At 37.0% G+C, this 20000-nt stretch overlaps 2 protein-coding genes across 7 annotated transcripts in view; one reads left to right on the plus strand and one right to left on the minus strand.

Annotated features, from left to right (window-relative positions):
- Positions 1 to 13427, plus strand: part of LOC125030610 (IDLSRF-like peptide) — an 89909-nt gene extending 76482 nt beyond the window's left edge. Inside the window, exons 3-5 of the mRNA XM_047620759.1 lie at positions 7809 to 7940; positions 9869 to 10021; positions 10564 to 13427. Of these exons, the coding sequence (XP_047476715.1) occupies positions 7809 to 7940; positions 9869 to 10021; positions 10564 to 10757 (479 nt within the window). The 3' untranslated portion in view covers positions 10758 to 13427. The remainder of the gene's footprint in view (positions 1 to 7808; positions 7941 to 9868; positions 10022 to 10563) is intronic.
- Positions 13428 to 17562: 4135 nt separating this feature from the next.
- The window catches only part of LOC125030366 (sorting nexin-2-like), a 30582-nt gene continuing 28144 nt past the window's right edge, over positions 17563 to 20000 (minus strand). For all 6 annotated transcript variants that reach the window (XM_047620393.1, XM_047620391.1, XM_047620390.1 and 3 more), the window contains 2 exons: positions 19236 to 19388; positions 17563 to 18946 (listed from right to left, as the gene is read on the minus strand). In XM_047620393.1, the coding sequence (XP_047476349.1) occupies positions 18896 to 18946; positions 19236 to 19388 (204 nt within the window). In that variant the 3' untranslated portion in view covers positions 17563 to 18895. The remainder of the gene's footprint in view (positions 18947 to 19235; positions 19389 to 20000) is intronic.

Consider the following 20000-nt stretch of genomic DNA (forward strand, 5'->3'; position numbering starts at 1 on the left):
AGGAAGAGAAGGAGAGAGGGAAGGGGAGGGAAGGAGAGAATACAAGTAATACATCGCACGTACACACTACAGGGAGGAAGTGTAGCCAGACATCATTTTGCTCATCGTTCACGTCTGCATATTTGTTTTAAAAAGCTGTTATTGAACGCGATTGCTTTGCCCTGTCATGGATCACATATTTCCCAGCGGGTCCCCGAATTTACGCGGGCGGAATTTTCAAACAGATATGACGGGGCCTTAGCTCTTTCCTTAAAGTTTACTTTTTCTTTCTTAAGAAAAAAAAAAAAAAAAAAAAAAAAAAAAGGATATTTTTGTATTAGGCTTATGGTGTGAAAAAAATCTTTTCTTTTTATTTTTCTTGTTTTATACTTCACCTCCCTGACCACTTTGTAGATTGTAACAGAATGTAAATTGCGCTCGAAAAGTTTTCCAAAAATGCGAACGTCTTAAGATGAATAGATAAACTTTCCCCCTTCCACCATTAACCTCAATCTGAAGCCATAAGGGAGAAACTATCATGAGCCATCATTTGAATTTCGACTCTATTGCCACGCACATACCATTTTTAACATCTAAAGTCTTAGTTAATTCTGACTTGCATCCGCCGACGAGGACGATCAGATTTTTCTCCCAAGGTTTTCATTAACGATGCTTGAATATGTTATGCACATTTCTTTTTTCCATTTTTTCCACCTCTTTCTCTTTTCTTTCTGACTTGTTGATGATAATGAATGGATTCTTTTTTTTTTTTCCCCTTTTTTAGTGGGGGGAAGCGCAATTTCTGGAAAACGTTTCGAAATATTCGTGGAAACTACAAATCTTTACATATGACCTTTGGGAAAAGTGTTTGTCCCCGCTGCCGCTCCACATTCTACGCCTCTTCCCTTCCCTCCTCCTTCTTTCATCGAATATATATTTCTTCTTATTTACCCACCCACTCTCTTCCATTCCTTCCGACCACAAAACGACTTATGACGCATTTTATGACGCGTTTACACACGCCGGGAAAGTTAAAATGACGGACGGGGGCAGGAGAGGCATTCCCAAAAGCGCGCCATTATTTGAACCTTCTGGGAAAGTCCAAAAGAGATAGATGGAGGTGATCTGAAGCCGAGATGTAGCCGAGTAAAATGTAAAATTTATGCATATGAAGAAAAACGATATGCGTTTAGGTTTGGCGGGAGGAAGGAATAAATGATTGATGAGAGGGGGTGAGGAACAGAGAGAGCAGGGTTAAAAAATATTTTTGTTTGTGCCGTGGTCAATGATAAAACTTTGATATAATTATTGTTATATCATTAAACTATATTATGCGAGTTATCTGATATCTGGAATCATCGATAGATTGCGTTATTAATCAATGCTTTCCGTTTCATTGATAAGCGTCTGCCTCGTTAAAAAAAAAAAAAAAAAAAAAAAAAATGAAAGCCACTGATTCTAAGTCATATAAAGAGGATTATGAATAAGAACTTTTGAAAATAAGATTAAATTACATATAGCTATAAAAGGATATAGCTATATGTATTCACAGAAAGTAACGCTAAGGAGAATTTATGGTCAATAAAAAATATATTAACATTAATAAGATGATAATGATGATAATGATGAGGATGGTCATGAGGGGGAGAAGGAGGAGGCGGAAGAAGGAGAATATAAGAATAGTAGAATAACAATCATAATAATGATTATAATTATACTGGTGATGATGATGATGATGATGAAAACAATAATAATAATAATAATAATAATAATAATAATAATAATAATAATAATGATAATAATAATAATAACAGTAATCATCACAGTCATCATAATAACAATTGTAATAATTGTTATGATAATTATGATTATAATGATCATAACAATAGTAGTCTAATAATATAATTAATGATAATAATAATGCTAATGGTACTGCTGCTACTAATAATAATAATACTAATACCAATGATAATAATAATAATAATAATAATAATGATAATAATAATAACAATAATAATAATAGTAATAATAATAGTAATAATAATGTTAATAATAATAAGCACAATAATTATAACAACAACAACAGTAATAATAATAATGAAATCAATAACGACAATAAACTTGACAATGACGATGGTAAGAATAGTACTGATAATAATTATGATGAAAATAAACAATAAAAACGTACAGTGCAAAGAAGATATTTACACACACCATGGATTCTCTAGCACCTGAAATTACTGCATAACTAATACCTTTTCATGACTCAAAAGTAACTATAACTTCATTTGTTTTTTTCAATATAATTTCGAGGCAATCTGATTCTTATTAACAGCAAATTGAACCGAGAGAGCAAACACTCTAGGCTTTTAATCTGGACCGGGAGGCTGAATCAAGAACCATAAGGTTGATTGGATCGAGCGAGCACTGGACTTGAAATCCGGAATTAGTGTTTAAGTACAGTAGCCATTCACAGGGAGAAGGCAACGGAGTGTGGGTAATGCTTCAATCTAGACGCGAACAGTGTCAGGGTATTGGCAGTATAATATCATATGCATTGAGGTCGTAACACTAATGAACTGCATTCATGTTGACAAAGGTAGAAAATGTGTGAATGAGGATGGATATCTTCACAGTGTCAGAGACGTATTAAAACAGGTGCCGATTATACCTTCGTCAGAAATACATCTGGCGAAGACGTAATTGAAACCGGTCAAATACATACCTGGTATTGTGAATATATTCATTCTCATTCGTACCTTTTCTCATAACACATGCAGTATAATACAAGTATAGTAAATGTTGTATAATATCAGCGTCTTATGTCATAGCATTACCGAATTAAAGCAGGAGTTATAGCACTAATGAATTATATGAGTATAATATCCGATATGAAGGGCATAGCACTACCGAATTACAGTAGTATAATATCGGGGTATTAGGCCATTGCACTAGCGTATGATATCAGTATAAAACCAGGGTATATGACCTTAACACTACCGAATGCATGTAATAAATTTCTCAGTGGTAACATCTTTAATTAATTATATCTGTCTAAGGTAGGTCAGCAAATCTATAACATGACGTTTTTATACCATATAATAGTAATATGTGTCACAGGATCGAGACTTCGGTATCAGGCTGTAATTTCACATGTGGGATACGAGACTAAAACAAAGTATAGATTATACTCTCTGCCTAAAATATATGCGTTCGTTTCCCCTCCATTCGGTGCCTTATGTAAGACTCTTAGAGAACTTCTATTATCATTAGCTTGTAAGGAAACAAACGTGAGTTGGGGAAACCTCTTACGAAATTTATGGATATAGAGGAAGGGTACACGGAGGGATACGGGCATATAAAAAGCAAAATGGAGGATTTCCTCCCACAGGGCGAATTAATCTACAAAGAGTTAACGGACTGCAAGAGGGGAGAACATAAAAAAGATTAAAACAATAGAGAAAAAAAAAAATGAAGAGGCTGAACTAACTTGTATCTCGAAGACACTCTCCTTATTTACGTCGAGTCGAGTTTCGAATAATTCCCATTATGTTCTGCTCGAGCGCTTAGGAGAGTCTCGACGGGCCACGGCTTCGTAATAAAAGCGATGGCTATATTAGATTACGTCAAGAAACATCGTTGGGAAGTCTCGTTCAGGCAAGGAGAAAAGTTCTGCGCTTCCGCAGTCACAAGTGAATGGAATTTCTCTGCATGCAGAGAAATTCGTCGGCGGTCATTGCAGCTAATTGCGTGCTAATGTTTTGTCGTGTGCTGTCAACATTGCTACTCATTATGTTGATTTGCTTTATTTTTTTGGCTAGGGATAATCGAGTGGCACACACACATAGACATACACACATCACACACACATGTGATGTGTATGTGTGTATATACATGTATATATGCACACACACATGTGATGTGTGTGTGTGTGTATATATACATTTATATATGTACATATATATATATATATATATATATATATATATATATATTATTGAGGTTGTTTTCCTTTTCATATATATATGTGTGTGTGTGTGTGTGTGTGTGTGTGTGTGTGTGTGTGTGTGTGTGTGTGTGTGTGTATATACACACATATATGTGTGTATATATATACTGTCGCGATGTTTCATAGGACACTGGACATCGACCCTCGTAGTCCCGAGTTCACTTCCCGCCACGGCAGTTGTAAAAACTGCCTGCGCTCAACCTCGATTGATTAGGAAGGGCATCCAATCAGACCTCTTAATAATAAATTGGGAGAGGCCTAGATCCTGCAGTGGAATAAATGGCTGTTGAACAAACATATGCATGCATATATATATGCATATATATTTACATATATATATTTATACAAAAATATATAGACATATATACACATGTACATACATACATGCATACATTTATACATATATACATATATACATATGTACATACATATACCTATATATACATTTATATATATGTATATACATATATACATACATATATACATAAATATATATATATACATACATATGTATATACATATACATACATATGTGTATATATGTATATACATGAATACATATATACATATATATATACATACATATGTGTATACACATATAAATACATAAATATGTGTATATATATGTTTGCATCGTGTGTTTTGTATTGTGTTGTGTTGTGTGTGCGTGTGTTGTGTGTGCGTGTGTGTGCGTGTGTGTGCGTGTGTGTGCGTGTGTGTGCGTGTGTGTGTGTGTGTGTGTGTGTGTGTGTGTGTGTGTGTGTGTGTGTGTGTGTGTGTGTGTGTGTGTGTGTGTGTGTGCGTATATATATATACGTGTGCGTGAGTGCGTGCGTATGTGATTGCGTGCGTGCGTGCGTGCGTATAAGTGTGCGTGAGTGCGTGCGTATGTGAGTGCGTGCGTGCGTATACGTGTGCGTGAGTGCCGTATGTATATAGCTAAAGCTGTATAAAAATGCAGAGAACATGAGGATTTCTTTTAACGATAGACCAGAAAAAGGAATTAGGAGGCGGGAAGAGAGGCAGCTGGGTTAAAGGATACTCAAGGAGTTCTAATGACTCCCGTAGGAAACCTAAAACACTCACAGCAGCATTTTTAGAATCCTCTTTACCGAGAATTTATTTGAAGATTGCCGGGCAAGGTGAAATAAAAGAAAAAATAGTAACCCTGTAGAAAGCCTGTGGACAGATTGTAAAATACGTGTTGTGCCAGCGCTCTCTCGTCATGGACTTTTGTTTTGTTTCTCGCATCTCTTTTTTATAGATTTTTTTTTTTTTTTTTTGTGTGTGTGTGTGTGACATTTAATGGAAATGCTGTCGGAAATGAAGATTTTGTTGCTATGTATTTTCAGTTATTGTAATTAGTATTAAGCGGCCTTCCCCATGTTCCTCGCTTCTTTACCTACTTCCTCTTTATCTTCTCTTCATCTTATTCTTCTAACGCCGCTAATGTTGCAGCGGTGTTAATAATGATAATGAAGATTAAGATGATGATTTCAATAGTGATGAAGATGAAAACACGCTAATACGTAATAAACATATAGCACTAGCCCTTGGCGTACCTATACTCGTACATATATATATATACATATATATATATGTAAAATTAAATATGTATGTATATATATATCACCTGTATGGATAATGCTATTGCTATAATAGCCATACATGTCAGTTGTTTATATATAGTCCTTGCTATTTTCACATCATTGTTTACCTCCTCAACACACAAATATATCGCCTGACCATAAACGTGTTTGAAGAGGTTATACATTTTCAGATTAAGGTATGCACTTTTTTTTTTTCTCTCTCTCTCTCTCTATGTAAATGATAAGATTATAACTCGTTTCTTACTCCGATGATAATCATATTAATTTTCGTTATTTACGGGGAAAAAAATATATATACTGACGACAGTAACCCCCATCAACAAGAGAATAATAATCGCAAGCAATACTAAGAAATAACAACAAAATAACAACGCCAGCGACACGAACTCGCGCTCCGTCGAAACTCAAGCGTCGGTTTCGGATGCGGGAAGGAAGCGGGTAATGGCTGGCTTAACAGAAGGCCATCGATCTCGCCGTGACCTATCACGATACCTGCCGTGACCTGTATCAAGCTTTTTTTTTTTTTTTCTTATGGATTATGCATGCACACGAATGCTTTAGAGACGCCGCCGGCCTGTCTAGTACACCTACGTACTCGGGTGTGCGTACATACGCATACAAATAAACACAAACGCACTCGCACACGTAAACATACACACCCAAATATATATAAATATATATAGAACACATATGTGTGTGTGTGTGTGTGTGTGTGTGCGTCCATGATCACCCTCGCAGTATCATCCATATCCACTGGCCTCAAGCGTGGTAAACACCTAGGTTTCAAACAGACCTGAAATTAACTTTGAACTTCCTGCTGTAAGTCTCTGTGGCGTTGATGAATATATTTACACTTCTTTCCTTCGTACAAATTGACATTCATGAACTGCGGTGGAGTTGTAGGTTAAGCCCGCCTGACACGTTCAAAGGACCTGCGTTCCAGAAGTGGCGGCTGCTCTTAAATATGCCATTTGCCTCTCTCGGGGAGGGAATGAGTCGTTTTGCATTTTAAATTCGGCCAAATGGATATGTTGAAATTGTCGGTTGGCTTTGATGGTTCTGTCCTTTTTTACGTTTATACTCTAGAGGTAATTTAAGCAGGAGTTTTAGATGTTGTTCCATGTGGCGCTGTTGTGTTGAACCTTGTTTTGAGAACGCGTGGCGAAGTGCCCTTTTGGCCCCGTGTCCTAAGGTACGAATTATTTGAAATATGACTTTTATCTTATTTTGAGGCGAATTTGATTGAAAGCAAGATTCAGGTGCGTGAGGATATATCAACATCTCATTGCTTCTTGGTTAAAGATTAATGAGAACCACTTAGACGAAGATGTTCTCAGAAGTAATTTGTGAAATCGCTTAAAGGAACAATTTATGCGGAAGGAAATTTTACACGGACTCATTCCCGAGAACAAATCGAGAAAAGGAATTCTCTTGAAAAAAATAATTGTATGTAAAGGCTTTTAGTTAATACATAGTTAGTGGTCTGGCTAAAAGATACGCTCCTTAAGCCTGGATTTAAGCATTAGCTAAATAGCTTCCAGTTTAGGTCGTATTTGATCTTAAGACTGAATACGATAAGTGCGCAGTAAACAGGAATTACCTTCCACTACATTTCTCGTATAGCATTCCTTGATCTCTATCTTATTTTTTCCCTTTTGATGATGGGATAAATACTTGATAATTATTTGGCATTGATAGTATACCATTTTTTTTTTTTTTTTGGGGGGGGTGGGCATTTTTATGTTTTATATATTCATTCATCTATTATTTGCTATCTCTCACGTTCCATCTTTTCATTTTATATTATCTCGTTGCCTCATACGTCACACTAATACATAATGAGATCCAAATTCGCAGATAATTATAATAGAAATCGATAACGCACACGATTTCCTTCCTACACCTTACTAATCTTCATCTTCCACACACCTAATTATGAATATATACCCAAACATCTCCATGAACAATGACAAAAACCACCAACTTCGTCAAATAATATAAGAAAAAAAAAATCCGTAAAACCAGTGAAAATAAACAATTTATTGTATGTTTTTTTTTTTTAACTCACCATATTATGAACATGTACCCAAACATCTCTATAAAAAAAAAAAAAACAGTAACAAAAAACACCAACGTCGTCAAACATAATAAGAAAACATTAACATCCTTTAAACCAGTGAAAATTAACAACTTCTTATTTATTTCAACAGAGAGAGAGTGCGCTGCCTACGAACCCTTCCGGTGTCCAGGTGGAAACGTGTGTATCTCAATCCAGTACTTGTGTGACGGCGCCCCCGACTGCCCTGATGGTTACGACGAGAACCTCCGGCTGTGTACTGCAGGTGAGTGTCCTGTGTAGCGCGAGTGCTGATGGGTGTATGAGAGGAAGGGTGAGTGAAGGTGTATGAGGGTAAGGGTGTGTTGATGAGTGTGAGGGTAAGGGTGAGTGAGTGTGTTGATGAGTGTGAGGGTAAGGGTGAGTGAATGTGAGCGTAAGGGTGAGTGAATGTGAGGGTAAGGGTGAGTGAGTGTGTTGATGAGTGTGAGGGTAAGGGTGAGTGAATGTGAGCGTAAGGGTGAGTGAATGTGAGGGTAAGGGTGAGTGAGTGTGTATGAGGGTAAGGGTGAGTGTATATAAGGGTAAGGATGAATGAGTGCGTGTGAGGGTAAGGGTGAGTGAGTGTGTAAGAGGGTAAGGGTGAGTGCGTGTGAGGGTAAGGGTGAGTGAATGTGTATGAGGGTAAGGGTGAGAGTAGGTTCAGTTTCTCAACCGCGTGTGCTAATGTATAAGGGTTATCTGATATATATCTATATTAAGGCTATTTTTAAAGCAAAGGTTGCGTGCGTGAGGATATACAAATTATCTCACTACTTCTTGGTGTAAAAAAATAATGAAAGCCAGCGCTCTGGCAAACCAGTCAGACGAAGATGTTCCCAAAAGTCATTTGTGAAATCGCTTAGAAGAACAATTTATGCGGAAGGGAGTTTTACAAGGAGTCATTCCCGAGAACAATTTAAGAAAGGGAATATTAGGTGTGGGTGTTCATTTGAGTTCTTAGATCTTGTAATGCGTTGGTGTATGTGGGTCCCAAAGGCTTTGTTAGGGTATACGTAGATTCAAGCTGTTAATGTTTTATAGGGGAGGGGATATGGACGATTTCGCTCATAGCAGGTATTTTTTGAAAAGTTAAAGAAAGCGTTAAAGAATAAAAAAACGAAATAAGAATCGAATTTTCTAAATTAAAGGTGGAAGATTCGACACGACGTTGCTCGAGCGAACGAGCGAACGAACCCCGCCCTAAAGACACAAACTAACAGAAAGATCGCCGTATAAGCAAAAAAAAAAAGAAAAAAAAAATCCTGATAGCATTATTCCCCTATCGATGGCTCTGCCCCCGAACTCCCTCCGATCACCCATTCAAAGATACAAATTGGGTTTACCTTATGGTTGCAGTGGGGGAGGCTAGGATGTGACGCAGCACTGGCGTGTTTCTGCAGTTGGAACACTGTTAATGTAATTCACCGAAATGAGTGCTATCCCTGAGATCGTAACAATTCCAGGAAGAGACCGATTATCTTCACCAGAATGTTGGTAAAGAATTCGGAAACACAAGTAATCACTGTAAATAAACATTACACTTGGAACGAGCACTGTGACAACAAAACTGTCAAATTTGCCGGTAGATGGCAGTGCATGCGCCAGTGTATAACAATCATTTTAATAATAATAAAATGTGCTTACATAATAAAGTAGAACACACCATGTACCTAAAGAATGAACATTTGATAAATATATATTTCAGTATAATTTTACGTAAATCAAAGTACAGAAATACATCTGAAGTATAGTATATTTTTAAGAGATTGACACTGAGTGCCCGTGACCTCATGAGGTGCTTGTGCCAATTGGCGCGACCTATTTTCTTAATTTTTTAATTATATTCTTTGCCCTCGCAGATCATGTAATATATCAGTGAGTGTAGTTTTTTTCATATCTTTATGGCAATGCCCTTATATTATAGAATATATACCCTTTGAGTATTAGGAATTTGCAATTAGCGATCTTAGAGCTCATGTGTCAAAATAATCTTTTACCGAGCAGAAACCTCATCAGATCAGTATGATTATTACAGCATATTTTGTCCTAAGATACCAAATCCTACACAATACAACTCCACAACTGTTCACCATTTGGTATTGTACCATCACATATTTGAAGAAACAGACACACTATATCCTCCCAAGAACTAACTCACCCTCCTCCTTACAGCCAAGCGACCCCCTGTGGAGGAGACCGCATCTTTCCTCCAGTCTCTTCTCGCCTCCCACGGCCCCAACTACCTGGAGAAGCTCTTCGGCACAAAGGCACGCAATGCCCTGAAGCCTCTTGGTGGCGTACAGAAGGTGGCCGTGGCTCTCTCAGGTGAGGTGTCTTGTATGAGAGGGCGATTTAGTAATTCAGTAGCATAGTCTTTGCCATGAAGGGACAATTTATAGCACTGTCTTTGCCCTGAATAGATAATTCAGTACCTCAGTATTTGTCCCAAAAAAAAATCCTCTATTCTTGAAGGATTAATGGAGATTTGCGTGAAGATTAGCTGATTATTTTCAGCAGATACATTTTTCTGGTGTGACCATTTTCTAAATTGCTTTACGTAGTGTATAGTACACAGTGCAGTTTGCCGTTGCTAAAAGACTGTAGCTTCCAGACAGATTTTAGGTCACACCCTGTGGTACCATGATAGTTCTATAAAACTTTCATAAGCATGACGGCTTGAAATATGACAGCATTGTAATATATTCATTATTATCACCACCCAAACTAAAATAACAATATAATACCTTTCTTCATCATTTTCATTGGTTGAAGTTATACTATTAGCATAAAATGTCCAATACAGAGAATCAACTCTGCATGAAGTACAATAGCATCTGTTCTTATCATTCTTGTCCTCTCCCTCCCAGAGTCCCAGACCATCGATGAGTTCGGCCGCTCTCTGAACCTGATGAAGAGCGACGTGGAGCACCTGCGTTCTGTGTTCATGGCTGTGGAGAACGGAGACATCGGCATGCTTAAGTCCTTGGGCATTAAGGACTCTGAGCTCGGGGACGTCAAGTTCTTCCTGGAAAAGCTGGTCAACACTGGATTCTTGGACTGAGAAGGGACGCTGACGAAAGAGTAAATGACCAAGAGGAAGAAAGAAAGAAGAGGAAGGATTTTCAGTTCTTTAAATAAAATAAAAGGGATGAAAATGTGAATGTAAAAAAAAAAAAAAATGTTGATGACTAAATGAAAACAAGAAATATGAAAGGGGATGAAAGTGGAGATGGTAAATGCAGATCAGAAGGAGTAGGATGAAACAATTTCAGATCTTGGATCTATGGACATGGGCCTTTGCTGTATGACTGTTGTCAGTGTGATCAAAGTTAACAATAAATACTCATGAGGCAGAACTCTGGACCAATTGGTGTCTGTAATATCATTTTACTTATGACCGATAATAAAGCTGATATAAGTAAGATTGCTAGAACATATATGCAAAATACTAGTTCTGATTGTGAGATACATACATATATATATATATAAAATAACATAAGTAACTCCACACTGATTCAAGATATCCTGAAGTATTATATAAACAATGACATTTAAGAAAGTAGAGTAGTCATTTAAAAGCATTAAAACCTGGTCACTTTTAAGTGAGATACAGAGCGTAATTCAGTAGAATTTAATGTTATTATTTAAATTATGTATGATAGACCAAAATACAAATACACTTAATTAAGGTTAAGTTAATGTATAGCACATTATGCTTATCTAATAATATAATTATTAAAAATATTTTTGTGAATATATTGTAAGCATTTATTCTGTTATTACCCACTGTATTTTAGTGAACGGATTTCTCTAAATATTTTCTGTGATATCTTTTTATTTGAGAGAATACACAAATTTTCTTTTTTGATGTTTATACATCAGTCATATCTTTATGTGCATCCTCTCTTGTTTTCTATATGCTAATCCTTTTGACTTCTGTGTAACAATCGGTAATTTAGACAACCATTGTGTGGACAGACAAAAAGTAATAGAATGCTGAAAATTTCCCTGTGCACAAAGTCTAAGCCAAAATTTGTTCTGCATACAAAAATAAACTTTTGAAAATGTTGCTATTTAATGTTGTTTTTCTGTTCAAACTTATACAGTAGAGCTGAATATCATCTGAAAGTTTATATTATTTAGCCATGTGATTCTCCATAACTCAGTAAACTATTATGGTTATTCAAATTTAACTCAAAATAGCAAGAAACTTAATATGTGTGATGTGCAGTTCTGGAAGGGAACTGAATCACTTGTAAATTATTCTGAATTATACCCATTTTTTTTTCTGATTAAATGAACTTCCTCTTAGATTAGTAGTTTGTTTTATTTGAAACTGGGAAGATGGTGTGTCCTGGCATTGCCTTGGTAGCAGCCCGATACTCAACCAAACCAACAACCAGTTACTAACCATGACTATATTCTAGGACTCACCCTCTTTTCATACCGTGAATATACATTTTTATATCCCCTCTTCAGTACGAGCCTTTCAGATTACTTTGTGTATATTTATTTTTTATTTTTATTTTTTTTCACACAAGGCTATTACAGTTTTCAACAGCATAATACAGTATGTTTGATTTTCCTTTGAATTAAATTCATATATACGAAAAAAAAATCTGATTTGAAAAATATATCAGCACAATTAATGAAATTAGTTTACCTGTTATTCAAATGAACATAATTAAGCTGAGACTTCAAGCATGTGTACTTGTAATTGAATCTTTCTCAATTTTAGAAAATGTCTTTCCAAAAAGGACACACACGATGGTTGTTGTTTAAATCTAAAAAAAAAAAAAAAAAAAAAAAAAAAAAAAATGGTCTACCTATTCCTCACATGTGATATGTTTTGTCAGATATTATATGCATGCATGGTTCTCTGCTTTTGACTAAATGTACAGATGCACAAAATGTAATGTTCGATGGCCGTGATTCTTTAGTGTAGAGGGCAATAATATCACGTGTTTCTTTTCTTTCTTCCTTTAAGAGTTTGCCTCACGCCCAGCTGGTTTTGTTTTTTTAGCGATAAAGGAAAATGTGGTAACTTTATCCCCTTTATTAGGTGAAGAAACAGACTTAAATTTTGATTTCTACATTTGTTCTCTTTTTCTCTCACTTCTATCCTGTTATTTTTTTAGGCTGGAGGACTGTAGTCAGGTGCAATAAAAAAAAAGTAAATTTTTTGAATGTGAACAAAAAGCAATAGGAAAAAATAATGTTTCAGCTTACATGGATACAGTGTGAACATATGATCCAATAGAAAATCTGTACTATATTGTTGCTCTCACCAATTTCACTTCTTCGAAAAATCACAAGTGAAACGGTCTCAATCACTGATACAAAACGATGTTCCATTTCCAGTTGAATATCGTCTAAAAATCTCTTACAATTTCATGAATAACATTACAAAGATATGCAAGAACAAATTTGTACACTTTGAATGATAAGCAAAAGGTCTGTAACTTTTGCCTCTGTTAGTGGAACTGTTAACCACACTGTTTGGAGTATTGAGCTGTTAATTTTGAATCTAATAACCAATGAACTTTCTATCATAGAGATTAGAAGTATGATGAACCACTGCATAGTTTATCATACTAAATGATTACATACAGAATATCAAAATTATGAAAAACAACTGGTGAATAATTTCAGTATAATAATTTTATCATGACCTGACCTTCTTTGTAAAGCACAGTGTTTCCTTTCAGCTAAAATAAAATTATAATATTTCTATAAATGCTTTATATCCCAATATTTTCAGCAAACAATTGTCCTGAATTCCAGTATCAGGAAATATACAATTATTCAACACAAAGGAAAAAAAATATGCAAAGGAAATAGATTTTGCAACCAAGACATTAAATATTTAAATCATGGAGTAAGAAACATCAACACAAAGAAATCATGTGCAGTCCTCAATACTGTAATTTCTCTTTGCAATATTATTTTACCATGTCAGTTACATTATTAGACCTAAAGCTATTAAAACTAGCTTTAATATACCACATCCACACGAAATGGAAGCAGACATTACACATTTGTTGCAGGTTGCTCCTTGCACCAAGCATACGGTGGCAATTTATTTTTTTTTTTAATGGAAAGCTTTGTTATAAATGAATATGCCTGGAAGAGCAATTCAGTCAAAATACGTTTTAAATATTTTGCTGATGAACAATGACAATCAACTTTTATTTTTATTACAAAGGTGTTGGGCAAATTATACTATATTCTGTAATTTTGAAATATCCCTTTCAAATGGCCTTTTACTAAGTTGGTCTCATCACTATAAGATCTATTTTCCTCCTTTGCCTGCCTTTCTTTTCTTTTATTTTCACTCTTTTTTTTTGGGGGGGGGCAGCTTCCTGTCATTCTGTACCACACTTGAAAATATATTACACTGCTTAAAAAAACTTTGGTGTTCCATTCCTAAGACTGCAGTGTTATCCATTGTTCACTGGAAATGGAAGTGGGGAATTCTGAATACAATACCATTTACTGCTTTTGGGTTAATGGTTAATGGTTAATGGTTAATGGTTAAAAGCAAAATAAATGTGCTAGACATTTAAGGTCATATAGCACTATAGTTAATGTTTGTGAAGGATGGTTGGGTTAGTGATTAGTTGTTAAAGCTGGGTTAAGGAATTGGTGAGTGAATGGGTTAGGGTCGGATGAGGTAATGTAAAGGGATTAGATCAAGTGAAGGATATATATGCGTTTGAGGAAGGAAAACAGGTTGTCAAGCAGAAAGTGTGAGATTCTGTAAGGATGTCTGATAAGTTGGGATGTCTATGTAGGGAGGACGTGGGCATGACAATAGAATATGTGGGACTGAAAGAGGAACATTCGGAATCGCGAATGTTCCAATAAAGGATAGTTATACTTTCGTTGATTTACTGGCAAAGATTGCAGTGCGTGTTGGAGAATTTGAAGGGGAATGTGCTAGAGGGTGCGATAAAGAATGAGGTTGGGGAGGTGGTGTTGTATCAGGAGGGGTGTCGGGAGATAGAGGGTCTGGGGAAGAGGGTACTTGTGACATGAGGGTTTCACGTGTGTATCCAGGAGGGAGTGGAAGGGATAGAGGGGATAGTGGGAGGGTTAATATAGGTGGGGCTGGAGTCAGGGGGAATGGGTTTTGTTGGGATGGGGTAGGAGGATTGGGTGTAGGGAGAATATGAGTAGGAGGAGGATGGATATCGGCAGTCACTTTGAGTGTGGAGGGAGCGAGAGTTGTAGAATTTGAAGTTGGATGAGTATTAGTTTGGGACTCGATTATGTAGTTCTGGATATCTTCAAGAGTTTCTGTAGTGGAGTTGGTTGGGGAGTTTTGTGAGATAAAGGTTTTCTTGTGAGGGGGGGAAGAGAAGTCTGGTGTCTGAAAAATAGGGGCAAAGGAAGGTGGAGGTGATTGTGAGGTAGGGGAAGAGGGGGTGGAACGTTTATTCTGTCTGCTGCGGGTAGTGCGGGGAGGGAGAGGGGAAGGTGTTGGGGCTGTAGTAGAGATTAGAGTGTCTGGATTTAGGATAGCAAAAGAATTTGATTGGGTAGAGATTGGAGTGTCTGGGTTTAGGATGGCAAAAGAATTTGACTGGGGAAGGTAGGAGGTAGAAGAGGGGAAGTTAGATGGAGGGGGGTTGGGTTTAGGAGAGGGTGTAGGAGCTTGGGAGGTAGGGGGATTGGCAGAGTGAGCGACATTACTGGAGTAGGGGGTAAGAGTAAAGCCTTGTCGACGTGCTTCCTGTCTGGCTTCACGTAGAGTGAGTCCAAGTCTGAATCTGAGAGTTGCTACTTCAGACTCAAATTTGTAGGTGGGGCAGCCTCTATAAAATACATTATGGGGGCCGCCACAGTTTGAACATGTGCGTGATTGTGCAGAGCAATTTGATCGAGTATGGCCAGGTTGGGCACATAGCGGGCATCTGGCTGTGGAACGGCAATGTTTGGCAGGATGTCCTAAATGCCAACAATTTTGGCACTGACGAGGAGGAGGTTGGTATGGTCGGACATGTAGGGATTCCCCACCTATGTAAACATTTAAGGGAAGGTCATGTCCATGGAAAGTAATTTTGGCAATGTTGATGGATTTCTTACGATTTTCTCTGGGAGGAATGGAGTAGCATTGTACATATGTTGCATCATAGTCTGTGAGACAAGCGAGTAAGTCCTCTCCACAATCTGACCATTCTTTGTCATGGATTCGGCAATCTGTTGGGGAGATAGAGACAGTTCCAGTGCAAGTATTGAGGGTTGGATGAGGTTCTGTAGGGATGGGATTACCACATAGATCAGTTAGTTTTGTTAATGCTATAGCTTCGTTTTCAGTTGTTACTGTGACGAAACGGGAGTGGTCGCGTCGGCTACGGAAAGAGACTTTGCCTACTTGTTTTTGGAGGCATTGTTGGAAGAGGAGGCTGTTTTGAGAGTAGGGAGCTGTGGGAGGGATCACGAAAAATCGGTCCCATTTGGCTGGGCTAAATAGAGTATTTAGGATTCTTGTAGAGGTGGTGGTAGTAGAAGTAGAGGAGGGAGTAGTGTTGAGGGGGGTGTTACGGGGAGGTGGGCAATAAGGTTGTAAGGTAGTAATACGGCGAGATGGGATGGTTGATGAAGAAGGTTGTGGGAGTAAAGGTGTTGAAGTTGAGCATGTTGGGAGAGTAGAAATGTCTCCTGGGGGTTGGTTGTTGATTAGGGTTGATACTGTACTAGTATGCATTGATGATGGGGGAGTTGTTGTAGTGTTCGGAGCCGTGGTCAAAGGAGAGCTGGGATTGGGGCTATTTGATAAAGGGGCAAGCCTCATTGCCCCTAAGAGTGGGTTTACGTCTTCATTATTGGCCATGATAAGCCTGGAGCATGTTGGGGATAAAAATAGTCCACCCCTCAGGGTCCCCTTGAGGGGTAAGGGCGAGGTATGGCAGGGGAATACCATGCCCATGGTTCCCTCAGGCCGTTCAGGACTGACATAAAGTCAGCCTTTCCTCCTTTCAGCACGGCTCTCACACCTTAGGAGGTGGATAGTAGAAGGGATTTGTGAAGACTGAAACGAAAAGTATGAGTGGGAAAAAAAGACTATGCAAAATTAGTTGAGTCGATGGCTGAGTCCCAAGGTTGAGGAGTTCCCCATCATTGGGTCTCAGTCTTCGTCTCCTAAGCCCCCCCACGACAACAACGGGCAAAGGATTGGGGGGGGTACTGCTTTTGGGAATATATTTGCTTTGAAGTACTCAGGCAGTAGATGACATGCATCCCTTCACATTGATGATGAAGAGCTTGTCTAGACTCTCTGCAGACACACTTTATGAACACTGATTTAGTAGTATGTATGCTGTGTCTTCCCCACAAAGATAAAATCTCTTAATTTCACAAGGTTATTAACCAATGTAGTACCACAAAAAGTAATCTTACAACCCTTAACTAAAAGCATATTAAGAGCTGAATTCACTTGATTGTAAATGTCCATATTCTCAAGGCTTTTCAGCTTTCATCTTCTTTATGAATAACAATATGAGGTTAATCATCATGCCTAAAATGCATAAGAAGAAAGACTTAAGTATATGTTAAGTATACCTTTTAAAGTTTTTTTTTCTTTTTAACCCATTGGCGATGGGTATAGAAAACTAAAAAAAACTCTGCGCTCTGGCGGACCGCGGCAACGCGCCAACTTTGAGCGCGTGAATTCGGTACATCAAGTCGAATCATTGCCTCGGGGCGCTTTGGCGCGCCGCACGCCACATTTCGAGCGTATTGTTATGACACCTATAGGCGTGACCCTGTCGCCATTGGATTAAGGTAGACACTAAGGTAAATGACAGTATAATTGCCATTTTTGAATATTCACAAAGGAAACTTCAGGGGAAATCAAACACAAATCACCTTAAATAATTTTTCAAGTGATCAATCATATACATATATATACTGTACAATCAATTTCAGCACAGATTTTACTTTTCTAATGACAAAATATAAAGTACAAACCCGAGCATTCAACAACATAGATTGAATGACCACGAGGTTTCAGCAAATACAAACTCAGTTTTACAAATATAACAAAATAATCCCAAAGAATCAATCTACGACTTAATCTAACATGAAAAGGGGTAGCTGAAGTAAATTGAAATTACCCTCCATCTTTTCCGGAGACACAAAACAAGCTAAGAGCAATAAAAGCTGAATTATACATCCCTCCCCCCCTTGAAAAAAAGTACAATCTTAACTTATTCACAAACATCCTAAGTGCACCCATTGAGATACAATACAATATTGTTTTTTTTTTTCATTCTGGAAAAAATACATCAAAAGTGGATTATGTAAATAAAAAAAAAAAAAAAATACCACAAACACGAGTACATCTAATCAACTGCACTTAATTACCACGTAGCAATGTAAGCTCTTCATTTGTTGGATCACATTTCAACTCTCAACACTGATAATGTGTTCATACTCAGATCTTTTTCTTCATTCAAAACTGAACAAATAAATAACAAACTGGCCCAGACACACCACGCTTTCAACTTTCACCCCCTCACTGAAATAACTAGATGACCATTCATGATTTCCAATACCAGACCATCTTGCAGTAATAAGGTTAAAGTGGACGTTATTGTAAACATTTTTTTTTATGAATGGGTAGTCTGTGGGTAAAAAAAATCTATCTGAAGCTCTACAAGAATGAAGAATCATACATCTTTTGCAAGGAGATACATATATATATATTGTTCTACAAAAACAAGATATCTTTAAAGCACTCATACCTGATATTCTGGATTAATGCTAGTTTCACTTTTCCATTAACATTTTAAATGGAGAGAGAAAAAATATATTATGTTCCAAATATCTTAAAATATCAACAAGCAAATCTTTCATAAACATCTAGGAATGGCTGCATTATAATCATTTGAAGCAATAAAGATGCATTTTGTTGTCTTCAAACATTCACAAAAAAAAAAAAAAAAAAAAAAAAAAAAAGAATTTAGAGGAATGGTCAAAAACTTTAATCACTGGGAACTGGCTGTATACATATAAAAAGGAGAAAAAAATAAAAAACAAAAATAAAAAGACTCATATCAGCTAGTGCTACAAGAAAAATAAAAATAAAAAGAAGTGTGCATAAATTGGAAAGTGAAACTCCTTCATAGCTAATACTTCCACTCTTCGGCAACTTACAGCAGCAACTTCTTTAATTCAAGGCAATCAGCAGATCCTCTAAGAAATAGCCCTTGCTTCTGGGAGGAAGGTCTCCCACACTTTGATTATCTGGAAAGAATGAATAAAATGGTAAAATCTAAAGGTTCCATATAACACAATTAATAACTATTTACTAGTGAGAGAAACTTTCTTTGTCTGTAACAAAACCCAATTCAATTTGCACAAGTGATGGGAGTTTTCCATCAAACCACACACACGCATTGGGAAGTACACAGTGAAATTACAGGGCTCACAGACGAACAGTTATGAAATTGTTAAGTAAATCAAGCACACCAAAGTAAATGAAAAGTCTAGCCCCACAAAAAAGTGTTGACATGAACGGAACACATTTACTCACCTGCTGCTGGGAGGTCATCAGAGCTTCCAAGTATTTCACTAACATGTCTTTGAAATCCTTCACTCTCACAATGTCAAACTGCTCCATCTCCTTCTTAATGGCTCGCGAGATGCGGTCAAACTCCTCCTGGCTTCTCTCCACCTTTGCCTCCCACTGAAAGGAATCATGAAACTGTTAGAAAAGGTGTAACAAAATCAATTCTAACTATAATTATTTAAAGAGCTATTTCAGGAGTCAGGTATGAGCTGCCATGGTTAAAAGTGAGTACAGGGTAGTTTCATATTTATGCATGCATGGAAAAATCCCTATATGCAACAGTCCTAAAATACATTTCCTTAATGGGGTGATAAGGGGCATTCAAGATTTCCACTCATTTTCCATATGACTGTCACTAAAGTATCATTTTTATACCAAATAATTACATATATCTAGTAATAATACCTGAGGAACTCAGAAATGGCTTTTTTTACATTTTGATTTCATATACAAACTATTCAACTGATCAGACTGCAACACATTTCATCTTATTTTGAAAAAAATAAGAAAAACACAAAAGCAATTTTCTGCCTTACTTGGAAACCATACCCCTAAATGACAAAAAAAAAAAATACAGAATCAGAAAATGATTGTCTGGTGGCAGAGGCTAGTTTGTTTGTTTTTTAATGCTATTATTTAAAGCCTTTTTGAACAAAATTTCTTGTAAACTTCCAGCTTCCAGACTGGGGCAATTACCTCACCTGGGAAATAACTTAAAAACCATACCTC

This window comes from Penaeus chinensis, chromosome 11 (genome assembly GCF_019202785.1).
Source record: "Penaeus chinensis breed Huanghai No. 1 chromosome 11, ASM1920278v2, whole genome shotgun sequence".
Lineage (NCBI taxonomy): Eukaryota > Metazoa > Arthropoda > Malacostraca > Decapoda > Penaeidae > Penaeus > Penaeus chinensis.